Here is a 24,791-nt window from a genome sequence, read left to right as displayed (position 1 = left end):
AAATAGTCATTCTACTAAAATGGTGGAAAGTAGGGCTGTACAAAAAAAAAAATTTAAACCGCCCAAACCGAATAACCCGCCTAAACCGAATCGAAAAAATCGATAAAAATTACAAACCGAAATAACCCGAAAAAATTACAACCCGTCCAATCTGTTAATTGGGCAGATTGAAAATAGGTCCAACCCAATTAAACCGAATAACCCGACCAACCCGACTTTGGCTTTTATTTTATTTTTTTTTACTTTTTAGTTTTTATTATATATAACATAAATGATTAAATATATAATAATATAAAATTGTATACTTAATTGTTGGTTTCAAAGTCATATATATTGTGTTGTGCTTTGGTGGAATTTGATATAATTAATTTTTATTGACTTTGAAACCAAAAAAAAAAAAAAGTTTGGCCGGTTCACAAATTTTTTTTTTTTTTGTAAATTGGGCGGGTTGCACTTAAATTTTAGCAACCCGAACTTTAGATTGAGTTAGAAAATATATAGGGTAAACCGCTCAAACCGATTGGAATGTCATTTTAAAGTCAAATAGTCTTTTCACCAAAATGGTGGAAAGGATATTCCATTAGAATGTCATTCTAATACTTTACAATGCAACCAAATAAAAGAATAGAATGAAAATTATTTCCTTTTTATTCCATTTTATTATCTCCAACCAAACGCCACCTAAATATTTAGAGCTTTTAGAAAACAAATCAATGACCAACTCAACAACAGCAACAACGGTATTTGAGATGGAGATGGAATGATTCTTCTCTTGCAAGCATAAAACCTTTCCTTAAAGAATCAAATACCAAACCATTTAAGATAAAAGTATTCGAATATCCCATTAAGATAACACAGAAGAATAACGTGTCATCATATGACCAAGTTATCCAATTCAACTTCTATCTAATCTAATATCACCTTCCACGGTTCTGATTTTTCTGACTCCAATCCAATAATAATTCTAAATTAGTCAAACATTTCACACATTAGTAATTAATTATAGCATTTTATTTTTTTTTGGAAAGTAATTATAACAATTTAGAAGGTATGTTTTCAATACGTGGCAACCTCAAACATCTCATTCTTTCACTCCAAATCCAAAAATGATAACCTTGAATCTTTGATCAGTTTCCTACTCTTCTCCCTCTATACTCAATATCCCAAAAATCTTCAAACTATAAAAGCACCGAACCTCTTACCTCTCAGTTATTGAGTTGAGTTTCTAAATGGAGACACTAAATCTATTCACCCCCACATTAGCCATATTCTTCACCATTTTTCTACTCATATATCTAATTGCTTACTTTGTCCTTTGCCACAACTGGGGTCCAAAAAATATTGCAGAAGCAACAAGCTGTGTAATCTCTCTGGTTCATGGAACACCAGCTGTTTTATTAGCTCTAAATGCACTAACCAAATCCCATATGCCACTTTCTTCTTTTGCCTCTCCAAACACCAATTCACAAAACATTGTGCTTGACTATAGCATAGCTTACTTCTTAGTTGACCTTATTCACTACATAGTCTTCTTCCCAACTGATATTCTCTTCATAAGTCATCACTTGGCCACCCTTTATGTGTTCATGACATGTCGTTTCGTGGTTCACCATGGTGCCTCAGCTCTTCTGGTACTCCTTGTTCTTGCTGAGGCCACCAGTCTTTGCCAAAATGTGTGGAGCCTGGCTTGTTTAAAGAAGGCCTATGCACCTGCAGCTTTAAAACTGTACGATTTTCTTTCTCCTCGTTTTTATGTTTTCTATACTGTTTTCAGGGTAGTTCTTGGACCTTTGTTTGTGTTGAAGATGGTGGTTTTTTATCTAAGCGGGGCTGCTGATACTTCAACTCCAAAATGGGCATGGATTTCTTGGATGGTTGTTATAAGCACTGCTATTTTTGTAAGCATGTTATGGATTTTGAATCATTGGATTGAGTGGTTTAGAGAAAAAAGACTAGTTCAGAAGGTGAAACAGAAGTAGGATCGCATTATTTTATTTTATTTATTAATGAAGAGATTCCTGTAATTAATGAAAGCTAATTAGGATTTTTGCCTCTGAATTTTGACGTGTACCAAATCATGTCCCCTGCACTTTTAAGGTTGTTAAAAATGCCCCTGAACTATTGAGATTGTTGAATTTAAAGACTTTTATTTAATTTCGTTTAATTTTATTATTTCAGTAATTGTTTATGTATTAAACCATGCTCCCCAGACTTTAATATCTATCAAATCATGCCCCTCGAACTTTGACTATGTACTAAATCATGTCCCCTCAACTTTCATCATGTTAGACATTTTTATTAAAATTGAAAAAAAGTCCTTAAATCCAACAATCTCAATAGTTCATGGATTATTTTTAACGACCTTAAAAATTTAAGGGGCAAAAATCCTAACTAGCCATTAATTAATTTATAGATTCATATTAGTGTAAATATATATACATCATATATGTATCATTCATAAGGAATAATGGTTAGAATTGATTCTTTTTGTTACATTAAAATACATCATACATATTATGGTTTTGTTATGACATTATCTGAGTAAAACTAGACACAATCAAAATGGAAAAGACCAACACTACAAAAACATTTATACTTCTACAAACATTCTTATAAATATCTATACAAACAACAACAGAAGATAAATCTTTCTCTATGCTGAGCAGTGAACAACAGTACTATTCAAACATAGTATATTCTAAGGAGACTTTGCAGCTAGCTCTATGTCTCTTGGTGAATTGTGGTGAAAGAGATGCCTTGGAGAACAATTAGAAAGTCCCATATTTCATATGCCTATGATAGATGCATTTGTTGTTTCGGGATTACCATAGTAAGTAAGCTCTACAAAAGTACCTCCACCTTCTCCCTTCGAAAGTCTTCCCGGATTGATGCATAAGCTCTTCACTTGCTCCTCCCCCTCGCCCAGGGTCAGCACCTGCATTTGACACGACGAAAAGATATCATTGATTCTTTTACTTTTTTAAATTAGGTTACTTGCAACCAGAAAACTATAGCAGTTGTCATGTAGTGCCCAAGAGAGACTCAAACTTCAGACCTTCTCGGAACATACTATATGCCTGATTATGAGCTACCTAGGGTGAGAAATTTATGGAATTTTTCAGACATTCGACATTTGCATGGCTTAGGTGGAAACATGGATTCTATTTCAGAATTGATTCTGCATTTTCTTCTTGCAATTGACTTGGTATACCAGTTACTTACCTTTGCAAAATACTTCATGTCGGATGGTAGAATGAGAATATCTGGAATCGAAGAGATTTCAAGTGCTTCAGGAGCGAGTGAAAAATCCAATGGAATACCTTCTGCTGGTGGATATAAAGGATAGAAGCTGTACCAAATCAAACAAGAAATGAGGAAGGCAAAAACACATGATTTTCAACAAAGTATCTCAACTCAAAGTCCAAACCGCCGATACCAAGATCACAAATTCTGAAAGGCAAATTATTATGTTTTGGTGAAACACTTGAATACTAATAGCCAATTATTACAACATACCTACGCTGGCCAAGTATGTGGTTTACTAGTCTACCCATGCGATCACTAGGTCCTCCACCTGCTGGATTTCGTGAGATTTCCTCTCCACTGAGATGTTTAAGAATATCTACAGAGCAGCAGCCTATCTTGACCTGAGCCCGAAATTGTATGTAAGTAAACACTCGCACTGCGTAGTAGATTCTCATAAAATAGAGTAAGCGTGCAAGGGTATATCATAAAAAAGCACAATGGCTATTAATCAATGGTTGTACCTGATTTGCTTCAAAAAGTCCTGGATTTGTGAGGCTGGCTACCTGAGTAACAGTTCAGAAGAATGATCAGCCATGTAATCGACAGTGCAAGATAGTTAAGAAGATTTACTGTTTTGAGTTTACTAAATCAGGTACCTGATGTTTAAGATCAGGTGGGTGAATATCAAAGGCAGGCTGCACAATCAAGAAAATGATATTAAAAGCTTACAGCGACCATTTGAAATTTTAAATTCTAACCAAATTCATCACATAAATATAAAGCATCAGTATCACTACCTGTGGGAAAACAAAGTCATGATTAGCATCCCGAATGGATGGAATGAGAATCACACGTGAATGAGACCCCATGTATTCTAGGTAATCTTGCAACTGAAAAAATAATGAGATAAGAAGATAATAAAACGATAACTGAGCTGTATGTTAATTGAAATATCATTAAAGAATTTACCCTTCTGAGAATTTCAAAATGAAAAATTTCATTATAGCTCATGTTGGTGGTTCCTTTCTCAATCTCTGGGTGCTCAGAATCAACAAAGGGTCCCAGCTGGAAGAAATTTTAATTTATCAAATAAGGTGAAACTTCCCTCCTTCCCAATGGACTAGAATTCCTTAAACTAAAGGTCAGAAACCACTTACCAAAATGAGCAACTGAGGCAGCTTTCTCTTTGCATATGCTAGCAACTCAACCAAAGGCTCAAACAATAAATTGTCAGTAGTTGTGAAAGGGCCCGATGCAATAATCTGTTCAAAGTACAGAAGGAATATAAACATTGAGAAGAAAGACACTTGCACAATAGGTTATATGTATTGCTAAAAGTGAATACACAGATACACAAAAATCTTGAGTTCAACTTTTGCAGAAATTTAACAGTCTAATTTTCACGTAGATACCGTACACTACATGTATATAGATATACATACATACATACAAAAATTATCATGTGGATAATTACAATGAATTTAGACTCCAAACTTGTCCATGCCCTGTTCTCTATAATTCATTATATTTTAGGGACTGTGACTTAAGAACTGTGCCAGTGAATAGTGATCACTTATGTAATGTATACTAAAATTAAAGTAGAACAAGAATGAAACATCTCCATTTTTATTCCTTCATTATTAAATATTTTATAATATGACTCATCAAGTGCTAAAGCAACAAGATTTTGTACCACTGACAGCTCTTCTTGTTTAGAGGACAAATCATTTGACTGAATCTCCTTATCCAAAGCTTGCTTCTTCGTTGGATTCATATTCAAATCAGCCGTGTTAAACAAAGGGATAGAGTCTACAACTTTTGAAGCAATCAAGCAATGTCCACTAGGATTATGCCCTTCAATACCAACAATCTGCACAAAAGCATGATTTTCCTGTTAGCTTTAAATTTAGTTATAAATGAAAAGTGAGCCATACCCCAATGGTTAATACTTCATATTTCACACCTGGCCAGGAAAGATTGAATATTGGTTCGTGTTTTGTAACTCCAGACGAACACGTTGCCCTCCAGAATGCTCAACACTGTGAGAAGTGTAAACAAACCCCCAAGTCAAAGAGAGAAGTAAAAGGCAAAGGTCAATAGCAACAATGTAGAGCTTAGAACTTGGAATGCCAATCAGCCTTACCATTTCGAATTGATAATCTAGTCAAATGCATCAATATATATACATATATTTAGAAAAATACACAATCTTTACCTGCTCTGCAGTAGGGCAGACTTCTCATTCAACCGTCCTTCCCCATCACAACATATCATGCCAACACTAAATATGCTTTTCTGAAACATTAAAATTGTTTAAATTCTCAAACTTGTAGAAGCAAAGTCTAGGGTCATCGATTAGTCTTAACGTATGGCTTTAATCTACCTGGGAAGAAACTGTAGGATCCACTGGTTCTTGATACAACTTAGATGAAGAAAATGCAGTCGCGTGTTTTTTGATTCTGCTTTCAAGAGCATTAAACTATATACAAAAATTTCATGTAAGTACAGGTCAGGTAATAATAAGAAAGAAAAAAAAAATAGGGTCTTAAATGGAATTGTAACAAGTATAACATACCCTATCTTCTATCCTATCATACATGAACCTACAACCTGCTTCTGGTTTTGAGCCATGAACTGTGAGAGAGCACCTCTTGCCAGGTTGAACCTTCCTGATAACATCATCATCAGAGTTCTCGTGTTCATGTTCCTTTTGTTCATTCACTGTACTGGGTACATTATTGATGCTAAATTTCACCACGAACTTATGGGTTCGTTGTCCAAAGGGTGTGATTAGTTTTGATGGTTTCCCCACAGAAAAAGTTCTCCCATTTGTTTGAGGAGTAGAATCAAATGACTCTGAATAGGGGTCTTGAGAATTGCGTGTTGGAGTTCCGGGTATAACTTCTTTCTCATCTCCATCTTCATCATTCAAAATCCTGTACACAATGTCTCACCAGTATTCAAATTTAAGCACACAGTACTTTGATCTGAATTTGCAAAGCAAGGACACTAACTGATCAAACAATCAACAGCAAAGTCAGATCATCAAACACGAATTTCTAAAACAACCCAGACTGCTACAGTAAAAATCAACCTGAAATCTCAAACTCAATTAAAAAAGAAACATAATAAAAATCAAACGAACTTCAATTATAACACTTACATGTCCAAATCTTTACTCGAGTAGATATGCAAACCAGGTTCCTCCTTGATAATTGACTCTTTCTGTTCATTTTGCAGATACAACAAAAACCCATCCATTTCAGCATTCTGAACAATCGGTTCAACGAATTGCCTGTCCAAAAAATCAAATCCAGAATATGTTAAAGTATCAAATTACTGATTTAAAAAACAAAAGTCGAAATGAGTGAAAAGAGTGATAAACCTGTTGAGATAGTAAGCCTCCCAACTCGAAACGATATCTGAGGGCTTGATCTTGTAATTTATGCAGAAAGTAAGGCCTGAATCAACAATATCATTAGATTGTGGTCTTGCAATTAGGGAATGAAATTCAGCGGCAAAATGGGGGAAGAAAAGCTTACATTTATCGAGAATTTCTTCTTCTTCGTCACCGACGAGAGTGAAGCGGTTTTCGTTGAATAGTTGTTTGATTTCCTCTTTCATGGCTTCCTCTTTGGCTTTGGCGGTCGCCTAGGGTTTCAGGATCTTCTTCTACAGAGAGTTTCAGATAAAATGGCGGGAAAGTTTAGCGCTATTTTAACTATACTTGAATTTTAGTACTCACTACTCACTACTCGTTAACAAATTAGTAGGATGCTGTCGAGTTTTTAAGAATTTTTTTTAAGGGTGATTTACAATGTACTCTCTTAAAAGGAATGTACTGATGTATTTTTAATTTGTTTCGGCATCCAGAAGATTTTTTTAGTCTAATTTTTTTTTCATATTCATGTACATTATAGCTATTTAAGATATTTTACAAAATTTTGAAAAATTCGGAATAATTTACAATATAGAAAATAATGTTCAAACAGACTACGTATAAAATAAAATAGTCACTCGTGCAACACATTGTTTGAACGTAGTTTTTGGCGTGCTAAACTTTTTCGAATTTCTTAAAATTTTGAAGGATGTCTTAAATAACTATAACGTACATGATCATGAGAAAAAATTTGACTAAAAAATTATTTCAGGTGATAAAACAAATAGGGGTGCATGAATATATCCATTTTAAGGGGGTATATTGTAGAATTTTCTTTTTTTAATTATTCTTTAATGAATAAGTTTTACGGAAAATTCTACAATGCACCCCCTTAAAATGGATATATTGATGCACCCCTATCTATTTTAGCATCCAAAATAATTTTTGAGACAAATTTTATCTTATGGTCATGTACGTTATAGTTATTTAAGACATCCTGCAAAATTTTAAGAAATTTGGAAAAGTTTAACATGTCGAAAACTATGTTCAAACAGTGTATTGCACGCGTGACTATTTTATTTTATACGCGTGTAAAATCGACTGTTTGAACATTATTTTCTATATTGTAAATTATTCCAAATTTCTCAAAAATTTGTAGGATATCTTAAATAGCTATAACGTACATGAATATGAAAAAAAAATTAGACTAAAAATTTTTTCTGAATGCCGAAATAAGTTAAGAGTGCATCAATACATCCCTTTTATGGGAGTGCATTGTAGAATCGCCCAAAGTTTTACCATTTCAAAAAAAAATGAATAATGTGTAGTTATTTATGTTATTTATGAATTATGATTATTTATAAATTTTTAAAAAATTTTAAATAGTTTACAATACTTGAGGCTGAACATCGGACAGGTTGACAGGTTTCGAATTAAAAAAAAGTAAACTCGAACATGCATGTTCACGGATTGCGGGTGTGTAAGTTCGGGTTGGGCGCGTTGATTGGGTCAACGAATTGGCTGGGTCAACTTTTTTATTTTTTAACCCAAAAATATACATATTATTGATGTAATTGTAGAGTGTCATGTTGTTCTTGTGATCTGTCGTTCGTTGCCCTAGTGTCTTATTTTGGCTGATTTTTTAGTGTTGAACGCTCCCTGTTGTGTCCCTTCTGAGTGTGTCGTTGGCCTTTCCTTCCTTTATTTCTGTTGACCTCTTTGTTTCTTGTGTGTTTGGGTAAGTGTTTTTGTCTTACTCTATCCCTTGCTTTCTGTCTAGCTTGAGTGTCTCCCTTGTTGTGGTCTTGTGGGGTTGGGTGTGTTTGTGTTTGGGTTGTGTTTTCACGTGCGTGTTGGTTGGTAATTGTCGTGTGTGGTTGTCCAGTGTTATAGCGGGTGTTAATGCACAGTCTTTGAATTCTAAAAGGGGAAATTTGACATTTTATGCTTAAAAATGACTAATGGTGTTAAATTATACCTAATTATAACACATAGAAAAAATATACCAATCTTTCTCTTTTCTTCCAAAAATACCCTTCTCATTTCAAACTTCCCACATTCCCTCTAACTACATTCTCTCTCTTCTTTCCCTCTCCCAAACTCACGAACCCACACCCAAATCCACGAACGGACGGACGCAGACCACCAAAGCTCCACCAAAACCCACAAACCCAAACCACCGTTCGAACCCACGGCCAACCAAACGAACGCCCCAACCAATCGGCGCCACCCACGAACCCAGACGTCGAACCCACGGCCATACGAAGTCTAACCTAGACGACCCCTCGAACCTACAGCCACCCGCACTGTAATATCCAGATTAAAATAGTATTTAATTTTATTTTTTTTTTTGGATATTAATTGAGCGAGGATAATTATCTTGTTTCTTTGTGTTGTTAGTGAGTTGATATTATTGCTTAGAGTAGTTGTACCAATTTTCTAGAGAGAGTTAAAGTTGTATTAACTACGAAAGTAAAATATTATGGTATTTTTACAGAGTAAGTAATCGTTTAATTAAAGCCCAATATGAAGGTCCATTAGGGTTTTATAATATATTTAGTGAGTTTAATTAATTAATGTTAAAAATTCGTAGGTTTGGATAAATTCGCAGGATTAAAAACTGTTTTACTAAAATGATCATATCTGGAGTTCTAGAGCTCGGATTGAGGTGATTTCAGTGGCGTTGGAAAGATAATTTAAAGATCTATAAATTTTGTAGAAATAACTATATCAGAATTCGTAATTTTTCTAGGTCAAAACTAAGCCCTAAAGTTACGAGATTGAGAGCTTACAATTTAAATTTAAAAGTTAGATATTTATTTATTTAATAATTTATCATATTGTTATTGTTATTATGTTAATATTATTATTATTCATAAAACTAAAGCTAATAAGAGTCAGAATAGTATAGGTTTCATTAACCCTAAAATTATATCGTTCTATTCTTCCCACCTATCTGAGCAAGACTAACCCTAAAAATTTTCAAGTCATCTTTCCATTACATCCTTAGCCAAATCTATACCACTCTTCACTCTCATCTTTGATCACCATCATCTTATGTCTATCGATCCAAGTAGCTTGATGTATTTGAGGTAAGAAACTCTACATTTACTTATTTATTGATCACAATAGGAGAATTTTCGTAGGTCTCCTTTTCTTATTTTTCAGAATGAAACATGTCTCAGTAAAACTGTCATATCTCTTTAAATACTCATCTGATTCTCGCAATCTTGGTGTCTATAGAAAGCTTATTAAATTTCCTATAATTCTTATGAAGAAAGGTTTTACTGAATCGAAATTTATCTATGTCAAAAATTAGTATTTTTACGCTGTTTGTTGTAAATCGTTTTTCATATTTTCTATATAAGTTGTTTCAGTAAAATCCGAATATCTCTCTGAATAATGATCCGATTCTAGCGATCTTGGTACTGTTGAAGAGATAATTCAATTTTCCAAATGTTTTATGAAGAAACCATTCACTAATTATTGATTATTCTAAGTCAAAATTATTGTTTTATTACTGTAGTTCGAAATCCATTTGTTTCAGGATTTCTAGAAAACTGTTTCGGTATAATATCTATATCTCTTACGTTATAACTCCGATTTTAAAGATTTTAGTGTCATTAGAAAGGGAATTTGATTTTCTAAAACTTTTATGAAGAGAGTATTCTCTGATTTGGAATATTTCAGTATCAAAACTTTGTATTTCCGATGTCATCTGTGATTCGTTACTCCATATTCCTTCTCAGAAATAGTTTCAGTAAAACTATCATAACTCCCTCAGTTTTAATCCATTTTTAATGATCTATATATCGTTGGAAAGATAATTGAATTTCCTATAATTTTTATGAAGGAAACTTTTACTGAATTCGTGTAGTTATTGGTCAAAAATAGTATTCTTTCTGCTGTACTGTAAGAGTGTGAATTTTAATGTTAGGGCCTTGACCCATGTGTTATTATAGGTAGTAGTGACGAGATAACAAGTTTAAGCAGCGGGATTTGAGGTAAGGAAATTAGATAGTTTTGTATGTGTTTATCTACATAAATTTAAATTCTTTATGTATTGAAATATGACTTATGATTTGTTTTTTATGAATATGTATGTGGTACTGAGAATGTGTGGTATGGACACAATATAAGTTTGTGAATTGATACATAGATTATGGTTGTATGACTTGTATATGTTGTATGTTGTATGTTGTGTATTGTATGTTGTATGGTGTATGGTTTATGTTGTATGTTATATGTTGTATGCTAACGTCTCAGGTATAGTGAGGGACCATGGTGGGGTATGATACGGGATAAGGCCGTTGAATGTAGAGATACCCTACCCTACATTTTACTGAGTCGTGTATGAGATTGTTATGGTGGGTATGATACAGTGATGTTACTGTTGAATATAGAGATACCCTATCCTATAACAATGGTAGGGCTGCATAGGCCCATGTTATTATATGGGCAGATTAGGCCCAGGATATTGTAGGGTCAGGCTAGGCCCGGGTTATGTAAGTAATGGCTATGATATGCCAATGTTGTGATAATGTTATTATTATCTATAGTATTGATATGATTATGTTATGAGTATGATATTGGAGTTATGATCTCTGTATATGTGTACGGTGTGAACAAATAGTATAGACTTGTATGATAAAGGTTTCCATATGTACAGTTATTTGGTTATAGTTATAAAAGAGCATGTATGATATTGCTAAAACTTAATAAATACATTAATGGTATGTGTGATATTATATGGTATTGTTTGATAAGCATTTCCTTATTGAGCTTTTAGCTCACCCCCCTTACTTTCCCCCTACAGGTATTAGACAGGGAAGTATGTATAGTGAGCGAGTGGTCGGCTTCGGTACGTATACTGTGAGCGGCTACGGGCGGACAAACGATCTAGAACGCCAGTGGTGCCTTAGTTTTATTTTAAGCAGTTGATAAATCTAACACAGTGGAAATGCATTATTTAAAATTATTTACTTACTGTATCTTGTTTTACAAATGAAGGATCCTTCTCTGTTGCATTTTGATTTTTTTTTAAAATCCACTGTTGTATTTAAATTATTTTTTTTATCTTTTCAAATTATGCATGAAAATAGTATTTTTGTAAAATAAGGCAAAATATCGGGGCGTTACACGCACGACCCAGACGACCCAGACGAACCCACGGCCATACGCAGTCAAACCCACGGCGACCGAGGAGACCCGCGAACCCACCCACGACTGGAAAAACCTACACAGACGTCGAACCCAATACCCAGGTTTGTTCTTTATTTTTTTTTTTAACTTTAAATTCACAATCTGCGAAAAACCTGAAATGTATTTATTTGGATTTATAAATTTTAGAGTTTGGGGAAGAAACTGAGTTTAGGGAGATAGATTTTGGGAGTTTTTTTGATTTTGTGCGACATTGTGCGATGTGTATGCGATATGTGTGCGATTAGTGATACAATTTAAGGTCTGTTTCGTTGTGGGATTGTGTGTGCGATTTTTGTGCGATTATGTGCGATAAATGACTATTGTATCTGCAATTGTTGAATTTGTGCGATTTTTCTCGATGTCTTGTGCGAGTTTGTGCGATTTATGACTACTATGTCTACAATTGTTCTATTTGTGCGATTTTTGTCGATGTCTTGTGCGATTGTGTGCGATTTATATTCAAATATGTTGCCAGCCAGGAAACAGAATTAAATTGTTTCTGGTAGTGCGATATATGTGCGAGTTTGTGCGATATAGTATGTTATTTAGTGGCTGTTATGCGATTTCTGTGCGATTTCTATGCGACGTATATGCGATTTATAATCTTTCTGTTTGTATTTGCAGATGGCTCCAGAACTCATTCTCCCCTTGGCTGAGCATTTTCCTGGGCGTATCACTTACCGAGGAAATGGGTACTTTGCTTCAATTAAAGCAAAGTTTGAAGCCTTTAACCTGACCGAGAGGGTGAAGGAAACTCCTTTTGGAGTTTTTTGGAATGCGAATGATCTGAAATTCTCTGGGGTGATTGTGCATCAACTACTGTTGAGGAAAATGAAAGTGACTGAGGTAAAGAATGATGAAGTGTGGTTTTATGTGGGTAAAACCGAGGCCAAATTTGGAATGTCTGAGTTTGGATTGATCACGGGCCTGAAGATGAGCGGTGGCCCCTCGACTGAAGAATTGACTACACTATGTGAGTCTGATCGGATATTGCGGGACTACCTCAATAATGCCAAACGGGTCACTTTCAAAACCCTTTGGCTAGCTTTTGAGGCGTGCGATGTGGTCGACGACGTGTACAAGCTGGGGCTGTGTGCATTTGTTGAAGGTGTGCTACTATCAAGGGTTGGGGGTGTTTATATATGGTCGGATATGCTGAAGTTAGTAAAAAACGAGGAGAAGTTCTTCGAATATCCGTGGGGCCTTCTTTCATATCAGAAGTTGTTGTCATCCACAGCCAAAAGTATGACTGACCTGAGGAAGAACTACCTTGATAAATCTACTAAGGATAAGAAGAAAGGGAAGAAGGAGAAAAAAATTACTCAACCAGAGGCCAAGTACAATGTCTACGGATATGCACCGGCGCTACAATACTGGGCCTTTGAGGTGATGCAAGATTTGGGGAAGAAGTACGGGCAGTGCAGAGGGACTAGATTCCCTCGAATGTTGAATTGGAGCACCCCCAACACGGTTACGAAACATGATGTGAAGCAACCTGATGTCGCTACCCTATTTGAGAAAAGGGTATGTCAATCTGACTTTCTTTGTTGTTTTGGTATTTGTTTTGCTAAACTGTGATTTTCAACGATTTTATGCGATTTCAATGCGATTTTTGTGCGATTTAAACATGTTTTTTCATTTGCCTCTGTTACATTTTGCGAGTTTATGCGATTTCAATGCGATTTTTGTGCGATTTAGACTTTTTTTCATTTGCCACTGTTTTATTTTGCGAGTTTATGCGATTTTCGTGCGATTGTTGTGTGATTTTACTATGCTGAATATGGCTCTACTATTTTCTGCGATTTTATGCGACATATATGCGATATTTGTGCGACTTTCATATGTTGTTTTATGCTGTGTACCAACCTGATCTTTTCTGCGATTTTATGCGACGTGTATGCGATATTTGTGCGATAATTAATATTTTTTTCGTTTTTTTTTTCAGATGGTTGTTCTTCAAATTTTGTATCCTAGGAATTGGGAGGTGGACTATTGGAAGAGCAATTGTGAGGGTGATGTCCCCACGGTGGAAATGGGGTTGGATGAGGTCGAAGAAACGCAACTCGGGGCGCAAGATTCGACCGCATTCCAGACCCAAGCCGAACGGGTGGCGGATTATGTGAAAAGGTCCAAAATTATTCCACCATCCCCACCCAAAGAAGCACTAGATGCCTCCACATCTGCCACTGTGCCCCCAACGCCTGCCACTGTGCCCCCAAGCTCTGCTCCAGCCAATGACTCCGACTACCTCTTGTTGGCTAAGAGATTGGAGAAGGTAGAAGCGCAACAACTTGCGATTCTCACTGCCCAGACTGAGATGAAGGATGACTTCAAGAGAAGTCAGAAAGAGATGAAGAATCTTATCATAGATCAAATTGCGACCGTGATAAGTTTGTTACAGAAGCAGCCTTCGGAGCCGACACAACCATCAGGGCCGGCACATCAATCAGACCCCACACATCCATCAGACACGGCAGAGCCATTACATACGGTACATCCATCACCGCCGACATATGATGATGATGATGATGTCTACCCAGAAGATTGGCAACCTGACGTATGTGACGTTCCTTCTACTCCTGCAAACGCCATTGTCATTTCGCTGGGTGATACAGAATCTCAGGATGTGGAAGAGTTGCAGGGGCCACCAGATGGGGTGGACTTCTGTAGGGTTAGGCGAAAGCGGAAGCCGGTTTTCTTGAATGACTACACAGCTGAGAAGAAGAAACAACGACATGGGCCCGTGGTAGTAGACACACTGAAACCGGCGGACCCCCGGCTGTTAAAATTTTTCCAAAAATGGATCACTTATGCTAGGGACAACATCCGTCCTAGGGATGTTCACACTGGCGAAGCCACTAGATCCTGGTTCGTGAAATTGATGGTGCTGAACGAATGACTCGACGATGCTGTAAGTTATTTCTTAACATAATTAATTTATTGTGTTTTTAAATGTTTGTGCGACTTGTATGCGAGTTATATGCGATTTATATGCGATGTTTGCACTTTATGTTTGATCTGTTTATGCGATTTATATGCGATGTCTGTGCGATTATTCACTTTTTTAGGTATTTTTTTGCGACTTATGTGCGATAAAATTGCGATGTTTGTGCGATTTTTGAAATAATTTTGGTAATTTCTTTGTGCGATTTCCTGCGATATTTGTGCGACTTTCATGCGATTGCTGTCTTACTCTTTTCTTTTGGAACACAACAACTTTATGCCATGGCGCACTTATTGAGAAGAAGACGGACCCTGTACCCAGAAGTCTACACTCGAAAATGTGTAGTTTTGGACACATCTGCTCCATTGATCTTTTCCATGATTTGGAATTTCTATGAGGGTGACAAGAGCAAGATGAAATGGGATGAGGGCATTATGAATTACGTGCAGGGGATACCGCACAGATACTTGCCATGTTGGGAGAACCAGGATTACATATACTTTGTGTTGCACCTTCCCAAAGAGCGCCACTGGGTGGCAGTTGAGGTGGATATTGACAACTGGGAGATCATTGTATATGATTCTGATATCGGTGGCACCGTTGAGGCAGCCATGGAGTCATATTTGAAGCCTTACAGCGAGCTATTTGCGAATCTAATTCGAGCTAGCGGTTATTTCCCATACAACAATTATGTACATCCGGTGGAGTTGGGCGATCTCAGTCAGCTGCTACCCCTACATTATAGACGAGTTACCTCTGAGGTCGTACCACAAACGAAGAGCAGGTGAATCTCTTTTTTTTTTGTATATTTTGAGGAATTTATTTAATTTTGCACTCCATTATGAATTACTTAACTTAATTGTTGCTAATATTTAGTAATTTTTTTTTGTAGTGGCAATTATGGAATGTATGCCATGGAGCATATTGAGCACTTGATGCTGGACCGGTCGTTGGAGCATGTTCATGATGGTAACATGCTCACCTTTCGACATATGTGGTGTGTGGACTTATTTTACCAGAACTTAACATGGTAGTTTTTTGTAGGTTCATATACACATAAACTCCCCTTTTGTAATTGTATTATAATCTCACCAAAATTATATATAACAAGTAAATTTAAAGCTATTTAAATTGTTGCTTGTATCAATTTCTTTATTTTTTTAATTTTTGATAAATACCTCTCTTATAACGGCAACTATGGGAAATGATGACATCTTGAAAAATGATTCTGGTAACAATCGCATTAAAATCGCACATTAATCGCATAATATCGCCAAAAAATACAGAACCAAACAAACTAAAAAATCAAGATCCTGTCAATTAACATCGCACAAAAATCGCACTAAAATCGCATAATATTGCCAAAAAATACAAAACCAAGCAAACTAAAAAACAAGCTCCTGTCAGCTAACATCGCACTAAAATCGCACAATAATCGCATAATATCGCCAAAAATATACAGAACAAAACAACATCAAAATCAAGATCCTGTCAGTTAAAATCGCACAAAAATCGCACAACAATCGCATAATGTCGCCTAAAAGTCGGTAAACAAACCAAAAAAAGTATTAATGTAGGAGAAAATCGCATAATATCTAACAACCAGCAATACAACACATATTCATTTAAATATTAGAGAAATGGTTCAAACTCGAGCTTTGCATGTAGCTCTGTTGTGCCCTGAACCGTGACATAGGGAACAATGACGAGGTTCCACTACCACCTGACCACTAGACGGTCGACGCTTCGTCGGTCTTCTACCTGCATTGCTCTTCCTAGGCCGACCTACTGGTTTTTTCTCCACTAGTACCCCGATTCTTATGTTCTTGATATGTTCCGGTAAAACCCACTCATCCTCCTCGCCAACAATATTAATTGTGGCATCATAGATCTTCTTCCACGTTTCTTTAGTATAATATGGAGAGCAAAGTTTGTACACGCTCACATTCTGACTAACTGCTGCAACACATGCATGGGGACAAGGGATTTTGAGCGTTTGGAAAAGTCCGCAAGTGCATGTTCTCTCCACTAAGTTCACATCACCACCTCTCTCACCTTGAGGACTCGTACCAACGTTAAACAATTGGGCACCATTACGAAGGACACTCCTGAACATACCATCTTTGTGTTGATCCGTTAAATCATTTTCAAAAGTAGTAGCCAAAGGAGTAGCGCACTTACTAGCCTTTTCGAGACGAGAAGCAAACCAATTTTGAAGTGTGAACCTAATGAAGTCAACCAAAATAGTTACTGGATATTTTTTGAATTCTTTTGTCACCTTGTTGAAGCTTTCGGCAGCGTTGCTTGTCATTATGTTGTACCAATCGCCTGGACAACAAGGACGAGCCCACTTTTCAAACCCTATTTACTCGACGTATGTAGCAATGGCAGGGTCCATCTGTTTCAGCACCTCAAAATGCCTATCACATTCCGTCTTGTTCCATGCGTAAGCTGCAAGCCATATTTGTTGGTTGCATACATCAGTCTTAAACTTGTGAACGACATTCATAGTAATATGCTTGAAGCATGCACAGTGGCATGCTTCTGGGAAAACAACATCAACAGCACGTTCAATGCTTTGATGCCTATCCGATATGAACATAAGATTTTCAACCTCACCAATGGCTTCCTTCAACTTCCGCAAGAAATACTTCCAAGAGTCATGATTCTCACTGTCAACAATTGCAAAGGCTACCGGAAACAATTGGTTGTTTGCATCGTACACAATAAAGAATTCAACAAAGTTGTTCCTCCATACTTCGTCTTCAAGAATGTTCCGTCGATACTAATCACAGGACGACAAGACTTAAATCCCTTCCTACAAGCATCGAGTGACCAAAAACAGTACTTGAACCGGTTATCCTCGCTGACAATGTCAGTAATAGTGCCTGGATTCTTCTATTCCAGCATGTAGAAGTAACCATATAATTTCATATAAGATTCTGCTGGAGTACCCCTCTTGTACATAACTGCCTTCTCTCTGCATCTCCAAGCTTTCTCATAACTCATCTTGATGCCATATTCATCAAACATATCCCTCTATATGTCTTTTGCCTTGTAGTTAGATCCGTCTGATGTGTACTTGTTCTTAATAATGTGACCAATGACCCACGGTGCTGCTTGCCGGTGATCAGAATGTCTAGAATCCAAGTTACATGTGTGTTCGTTGTGAAACACAGTAACCTCAAACATGTCACAAAGTGCATTTTTCTTCCCCCTTAATCTCCATTTACAATTTTCATCCTTACAAGTAACGTAAAACACATCAGTGCCAGACTTACTTACCATCCACTCAAAATTATTTTTTAGTCCATACCTTCCCACTACATTCTTCAATTCTTCCTTATTTTTGTACAACTTGCCAAGATATATCTCCCCTGAAGGCGTACCACTAAGAGATGTTGTATACACATTATTTTCCTCTATGTCTTCCCTTGTCCACACAAGAGGTTTGAATTTAGTAGAAACTTCAAATTCAGATACAAGAGCACTATCAGAAGAACCTGGCCGACTGCTACTAGTTCCTGGTGTTTGGCGATTCTCACTACGGGGGGGTCTTCTCTGTCGCTCTACTTGGTTGCTTGGAGTTAGTTCCATCCTCAGGGGAGGTACATCTGTAGCCACATCATCATCCACACCCAAATCAACCACAGGATCATTATTGTAAAAGGGAGCATCGAACTCATCTGAATGATGAAATTCGATACCCACTCTCTCATCATCTACATTAGTGCCAACTTGCTCATCCAAACCAACCCACAGATCAGTTTATGGGACAAAGGTCCGAACAACACTTCTAGGGGTTACATTTCGGGGAGTCTGCTCTAAATTCACATTCTTCTTCACCTTAGTCACAAATAGTGGCAACAAGCTGTCCACACTCATTTTTGCCTTCATGCTCAAGAACACTCGTAGTTGACTATCTTTCACTAAAACCTCAGGTGGAAACTTAGTGTCTTTCATGTACATGTAAAGAACTTCTAACTTCAATTCATACACCAAGGGGTCCACCTCCAACTCCTCATGCAAAACTTCACGCAACTTTTTCAGTGTACAGTCAATGTCCAATATCAATGTCTTACTTTTTGAGGAATCAAATACCCAGTTGAAACCCTCCAAAGTCCAAACGCCATCATACAGTACAAGCACAAATACAGATGAATCTGTCCCAAAGAAATACAAACAAACTTACATTTAAAAATCACCATACTATATCGCACACAATATCGCACAATATCGCCTTAAGCTAACATAATATAAACCAGTTATGATGTTGCACAATAATCGCACAACAAAGGAAAGAAATCGCATAAAGTCGCACAATATCACATAGTCAACAAAATCGCATAACGATGCACAACATATCGCACACAAATCGCCAAACATCATTATCGCACATAAAATCGTACAATAATTGTACAAAGTCGCCAAAATTAATCATGTCATCCCTAACCTCAGATTTCTCATGACATCGCACAAAATATCGCATGATGTCGCATAAAATCGCAAAAAACAAAAAAACCCAGAAAAACACAGACTGTTAGCCACAAACTCTACCTTCATTTCAAGGACACAAAAGTCACAAATTACAACTAACAACGTTCAGATCCATGAAATTCAACAAAAAACTACACTATTTACTAAGAAAAACACTTACCCATTGCTTTGTTGAGTGAGGTGGAGGTTGATGGTGAAAATGGTGGAGGTGGCAGTCGGCCGGGAGAGGATCGAGTGGCACTCGGCGGAGTCGGCAGCAGTGATAGAGAGGGAGTGTGTGTGAAGAGAGAGAGAGAGAGAGAGAGAGAGAGAGAGAGAGAGAGAGAGAGAGAGAGTGTGTGCGTGAAGAGAGAGAGAGAGAGAGAGAGAGTGAAAGAGAGAGAGAGTGAAAGAGAGAGAGAGTGTGTGCGTGAAGAGAGAGAGAGAGAGAGAGTGAAAGAGAGAGAGAGAGTGCGTGAAGAGAGAGAGAGAGAGAGTGCGTGAAGAAGAGAGGGAGAAGGAGGCAAAATTTTGGGATTTTTTGGGTTAAAGGAGAGGGGTATTTTGGGGTCACTAATAAAAGAATAGGATAGTTATAAAATTTTTAGAAGGGTGGTATAATTAAACACCCTATCTAATGTTTAAGCATAAAATGTCAAATTTCCGTTCTAAAAGTAGGTGCATCACCTTTAATGAAGCTACCCTTTCTTTGGTCCCCAGTGCTTCTACTCTCCTTATTTTATCCAAATTTTTCCTTGTTGGAAAAGTGCTATCTTCTAAAGTATTTGTGGAAAGTGAAGCAGAAGCCTACTGTGCTAAAATATGGAATGTCTAGGTGAAAGTGGACACCCCGATCTCTGGTAGTGCTTTCTCAAATGTGTTATATTTTGGCTTTGCTAATGTAGCTGATAGAATTGGGTGCTCAAGAATGGGCCTTGGTGCATCAAAGGTGATATCATTGCGATGCTCTCTTGGTCCTCGGGTTTTGGCTTTAAGGAAATATCTTTTGATTTTGTCTATGTGTGAATTCATATCCACAACTTGCCACATGATTTTTTCTCCTGAGTTAATGCCAACCTCTTAAGTGCTCAAGCAGGGAAGGTGATTTTCATTGAGCTGGATGAACAGAAATCTGCTTCATGGTTATAATGGATTAGAGTGCAAATCGAGATTAATGTGTGTTGAACGATAAAAAAAAAAGAGGAATAAATAAATTTATTATTATTTCATTATTGGTTTTTTAAAATAATAATAATAATAAAAAATAAATATCAGTCAAATAGAGAGAAAATAGGATCTCAACTCCCCACTCCCCTATTTTTACTCATCCTTTACGTTACAGGATAAAAAAAAAAATAATAATAATTTTATTGGAAAAAATAGGGTCTATAAATAGGAGAAGTTGAGAACAGAAAAAGGATCGACACTTTAAAAAAAAAAGTCTGAGAAAGAGAGAAAGGAAACACAGAGAAAAAAAATATAAACGATACTTTTTTTTGCAACAATCAAGAAAGATTCAAGGGTAAGTATTCATGGAATGCCCTCTCTTGTTCCTCTTGTTCTTTTGATGTTTATCTTGCTCCTCTCTTGTTCTTTTTTTTATTTCTTTCTTCATTTATGGAATGCCCTCATTCCATCAATGAAATTGGATGCCCTCATCCATGGAATGCCCTCATTCCACAAAAAAATTGGATGCCCTCATCCATGGAATGCCCTCATTCCACAAAAAATTGGATGCCCTCATCCATGGAATGCCCTCATTCCACAAAAAAATTGGATGCCCTCATCCATGGAATGCCCTCATTCTACCAAAAAAATTGGATGCCCTCATTCATGGAATGCCCTCATTCCATAAAAAAAAATGGGTGATCTCAGTCATAAAGTCATTATCAAAATTATTTGCAATAAAATATATTTTGATTGAAAAAGTTAAATACCTTACTGGTACTCTAGACCAGTCAAAAATTTTGTGTGGTTAAGGAATCCCGCACAGTTGTGAATTTAAGGGTGATTAAAAGAACCTAAAAAAATGAGATTGAATTAATTTGCAAAATAATATATATATGTACGTACAAAAATCTGGTCAAGTTATAAAATTAGTACATATAGCATGCATATAAGTGTGAGATTGGTATGGGAATACATATAAACATGTAATATATATATATATACATGTATATGAGTTATTTGTGAATGAACCAAAAAGTATCGAAGATCAAAATTTCACTGAAATTTTGTTGGGTATTGAATATATGCAGATATATGTATCTATAATTTGTTAGCATTATATTGATGAAATAAAAAAAGGGGCTTTATGAATTACATGCGTGTACACTGTCAGAGGAAAAAAAAAGCAAAAGTCAATGTAATGTATTCTTAAATCCAAATATATATATATATAAACGTGCTTGACAGAAAACACTGTAAAATAATATTTTATATATATATAATATGTATATACCTGTCCACAGTACAAAAAGTTAAACCGCGTACTATATATATTATGTTAAGTTCGACATAATCTTGTACCATTAAACCGCGTACTATATAATATATATCAATGGTATATTATATATACCTGTTGCAAAATTGTGTTTCAATGGTATAATTCAATGTTAAGTAAGAATTGAATTATAAAATAAGATATTATCTTAAATTGACCAATTTAAATTTAAATTTAAGATAGTATCTGATAAAAGATAAATTATTATTCCTTAAATTTTGGAATAAATAATTAAATATCAGTCAAATTATCTTTTTATTTCTAAAAATAATAAAAAGATTGCAAAACTGAATTTCATCACAAAAAAAAAGTGGTAAAATTCTAAAGTTTATAAAAGATAATAAAAAGATCTCCAAACTTAAATTTATCACCAAAAAGTGGTAAATTTCTAAATCCATACAAAATGGCACGAAATTCCAAATGAGCTCACTAAAATTAATCTTGGAATATTAAAGAGGTCATTCACCTCACCAAATTTCAAAGAGGTCTTTACCTCACAAAAATCTCAAAAGTGGTAATTTAGTTATCGGCCTCGAAGTTGCACTCGAAATGAAAATACAATCATTGGAGGTATTTGGCGATTCTCTTTTGGTTATTAAACAAATGAGTGGTGAATTTGCGGTCAAGCATGAGAATTTAGTCCCTTATCATGAAAAGGCTAAATATTTGCTTGGCCAATTTCAAGATATAACTCTAAATCACATCCCCAGATCAAAAAATGGTAAAGCTGATGCATTGGCTAATTTAGCTGCATCACTAACACTTCCTGAAGAAAGGGATATCCAAATTACCATAGGGGAACGCCATGTATTATCTCAATCTACGGAAAGAGTTGAAGAAGAAAATACGGTCAACTTGATAACTTTCCTGGATAGTACAAACGAAAATGACTGGCGTCACCCAATCAAAGACTACATCCAAAAAGGAGTCTTGCCAGAAGACTTGAAGAAAAGAGTGGATGTAAGAAGAAGAGCGCCTCGATTTGTGGTCTTTAATGACACATTGTACAAGCGTTCATTTGATGGAATATTATTGAGATGTCTCTCGATAGAAGAAGCGGCACATGCACTTCAAGAGACTCATGCCGGTACATGTGGCGCCCATCAAGCTGGCCCAAAATTGTCAGCTCAATTAAAGCGGTTGGGTTACTATTGGCCTACTATGGTTCAAGATGCAATTAATTTTGCTAAATGTTGTAAGTCATGCCAATTACATGGAGATTTCATCCATCAACCCCCTCAACTACTCCATCCTTCTATACTGTCATGGCCTTTCGAAACTTGGGGAATGGACGTCATTGGTCCTTTTACGCCACCCTCTTCCAAAGCCCATAAATATATTTTGGCCATCACAGATTACTTCTCTAAATGGGCCGAAGCCGTGCCACTAAAAGAAGTACGGGCGGAAGATGTCGCTGATTTTATAAGGACCCACGTAATTTATCGATACGGGGTTCCTTCAAAAATTATCTCCGACAATGCCCTTTATTTCAAATGTAAGGCAATGGTCAAGTTGATGAACAAGTACAAATTCAAGCACAGTTTCTCAGCTAGTTACAACCCGTCTTCAAATGGTCAAGCAGAAGCATTTAACAAAGTGTTATGCAAAATCATGAAGAAAACCGCAACAAAGAATAAGAGGGATTGGCATGAACGCCTCCTAGAAGCTTTGTGGGCTTATAGAACCACTGTGAGGACTGCGACTGGTTGTACACCTTATAACTTGGTGTTTGGGTCTGAGGCAGTGTTACCTTTGGAGGTACAAATACCTTCATTAAGAATTGCTACTCAACTAACAAACCCAGATGAAAATGTGCAAGTCCGTCTAGCCGAGCTTGAAGCATTAGATGAAAAGCGGCTTGCTATTCAACAAAAGCTCGAAATTTACCAAGCCCAGGTAGCGGGGGCATTCAACAAGAAAGTTAAATTTCGATCTTTTTCGGTTGGAGATCTAGTGCTTACTGTGAAACGACCAATTGTCATAACTAGAAGGATGAAAGGCAAATTTGAGGCAAAATGGGAAGGACCTTATGTTGTTACTAAGGTCTTCCTAAGAGGGGCATATGAACTTTCAAATTCAGAAGGCCAATGCATTTATCCGTGTGTTAATGGGAAGTTCATCAAAAAGGTCTACACTTAAACAAAAGGGTATTTACCCATGGTGTAGACAGCGCACTTAAAAAAAAAAAAAAAAAAGAAGCGAGTGTGCAATGAACTACGTAAGGCTTGATCCCACTCCGGGTACGTAGGCAATCTAGTTTATAACTAGGCCCAGCCACACAAAATAAAAAAAAATTATCTCCTCAAAACTCAAAAAAATAAAATTGTAAAGAACTACAAACGGCTTGATCCCTTAAAAGGGTACGTAGGCAATCTGAAAAAAAAAATGGATGCAGCTACAAAATAAAAAAATATATATTATTTATTCCTCCTAACAAAGGAGTCAAAATTCTAAAAGGTCTAAAAGACAAAGTACTATTAGTCCTCAAGGCTAATAAACAAAAAAAAAGGGCTAACAAAGACTAAAACTAAAACTAAAGCTAAAAAATTTTAGAAGCAAAGTTGTAAGATCTTCAGTCCATCTGGAGAAATAAAGTCAAAGCGCCGAGTCTCCTCTGGATCTCTTCTTCTTGAATCTTGAGTGTTGCTTTCGCTCTCTCAGCTTCATGGAATTTTTCCACATTAGCTTGGTTCTTTGACTGATCTATCTCCTCAGCGAGATGTCGTTTCTCCTTCAAGGAATCATTGAGACTAGAAAGATCTACTTCAAATGATGCTTTTTCAGCTTCGAACTCAGCTCGTCGCTGTTGTATGGCTAGTTCTGCCGCAATAATCTCTGCTTCCTTTGCTTTAAAATCTTCAAAATCATTTGTCTTGTTAGTAACAGATATGGACAAATGATCTATAGCTGCCAAATTATCCTTATCACGACGAAGAAGATCTATGATAAGAGATTCATCAAGACTAAGGGCATTCTCAACAACTTGAGCAGAAGCGAGAAACTTTTCTTGAGTTTTGAGCAAGTCATTAACATTATCAGTG

General features: G+C 36.3%; 4 protein-coding genes across 4 annotated transcripts; 2 read left to right on the top strand and 2 right to left on the bottom strand.

The window, feature by feature from the left end:
* Positions 1–980: 980 nt before the first annotated feature.
* Positions 981–2,179, top strand: LOC115712526 (TLC domain-containing protein At5g14285). The gene has a single exon (XM_030640814.2). It carries the CDS (start codon positions 1,230–1,232, stop codon positions 1,977–1,979), a length of 750 nt encoding a protein of 249 aa, XP_030496674.2. The 5' UTR covers positions 981–1,229; the 3' UTR covers positions 1,980–2,179.
* A 270-nt stretch (positions 2,180–2,449) lies between these two features.
* LOC115715243 (uncharacterized) lies at positions 2,450–7,012 on the bottom strand. The gene is made up of 16 exons (XM_030644082.2): positions 6,789–7,012; positions 6,632–6,707; positions 6,410–6,541; positions 5,822–6,182; positions 5,630–5,725; positions 5,462–5,541; positions 5,210–5,285; positions 4,940–5,116; positions 4,404–4,508; positions 4,216–4,311; positions 4,044–4,136; positions 3,903–3,941; positions 3,768–3,809; positions 3,517–3,647; positions 3,223–3,349; positions 2,450–2,935 (listed from the first exon to the last, which is right to left on the bottom strand). Exons 1-16 carry the CDS (start codon positions 6,868–6,870, stop codon positions 2,786–2,788), a joined length of 1,863 nt encoding a protein of 620 aa, XP_030499942.2. The 5' UTR covers positions 6,871–7,012; the 3' UTR covers positions 2,450–2,785.
* A 5,128-nt stretch (positions 7,013–12,140) lies between these two features.
* Positions 12,141–14,726, top strand: LOC133036770 (uncharacterized). The gene is made up of 3 exons (XM_061113504.1): positions 12,141–12,170; positions 12,452–13,351; positions 13,773–14,726. Exons 1-3 carry the CDS (start codon positions 12,141–12,143, stop codon positions 14,724–14,726), a joined length of 1,884 nt encoding a protein of 627 aa, XP_060969487.1.
* A 1,690-nt stretch (positions 14,727–16,416) lies between these two features.
* Positions 16,417–17,082, bottom strand: LOC115695317 (uncharacterized). The gene has a single exon (XM_061113503.1). It carries the CDS (start codon positions 17,080–17,082, stop codon positions 16,417–16,419), a length of 666 nt encoding a protein of 221 aa, XP_060969486.1.
* Between the last annotated feature and the right edge of the window lie 7,709 nt (positions 17,083–24,791).

Source organism: Cannabis sativa, chromosome 4 (genome assembly GCF_029168945.1).
Source record: "Cannabis sativa cultivar Pink pepper isolate KNU-18-1 chromosome 4, ASM2916894v1, whole genome shotgun sequence".
Lineage (NCBI taxonomy): Eukaryota > Viridiplantae > Streptophyta > Magnoliopsida > Rosales > Cannabaceae > Cannabis > Cannabis sativa.
The sequence above is the reverse complement of the archived record's forward strand: the minus strand, read 5'-3'. Positions and strand labels throughout refer to the sequence as shown.

Bases quoted from the DNA above. Each gene is read 5' to 3' on its own strand.
- LOC115712526 (XM_030640814.2), top strand. From the start codon at position 1,230: ATGGAGACACTAAATCTATTCACCCCCACATTAGCCATATTCTTCACC.
- LOC115715243 (XM_030644082.2), bottom strand. From the start codon at position 6,870: ATGAAAGAGGAAATCAAACAACTATTCAACGAAAACCGCTTCACTCTC. The intron at 3,810-3,902 runs GTACCTGATTTA...ACTGTTACTCAG, and splicing joins CACCTGATCTTAAACATCAG to GTAGCCAGCCTCACAAATCC. The intron at 3,648-3,767 runs GTACAACCATTG...TTTCGGGCTCAG, and splicing joins GACTTTTTGAAGCAAATCAG to GTCAAGATAGGCTGCTGCTC.
- LOC133036770 (XM_061113504.1), top strand. From the start codon at position 12,141: ATGACTATTGTATCTGCAATTGTTGAATTT. The intron at 12,171-12,451 runs GTGCGATTTTTC...TTGTATTTGCAG, and splicing joins TATCTGCAATTGTTGAATTT to ATGGCTCCAGAACTCATTCT. The intron at 13,352-13,772 runs GTATGTCAATCT...TTTTTTTTTCAG, and splicing joins CTACCCTATTTGAGAAAAGG to ATGGTTGTTCTTCAAATTTT.
- LOC115695317 (XM_061113503.1), bottom strand. From the start codon at position 17,082: ATGACAAGCAACGCTGCCGAAAGCTTCAACAAGGTGACAAAAGAATTC.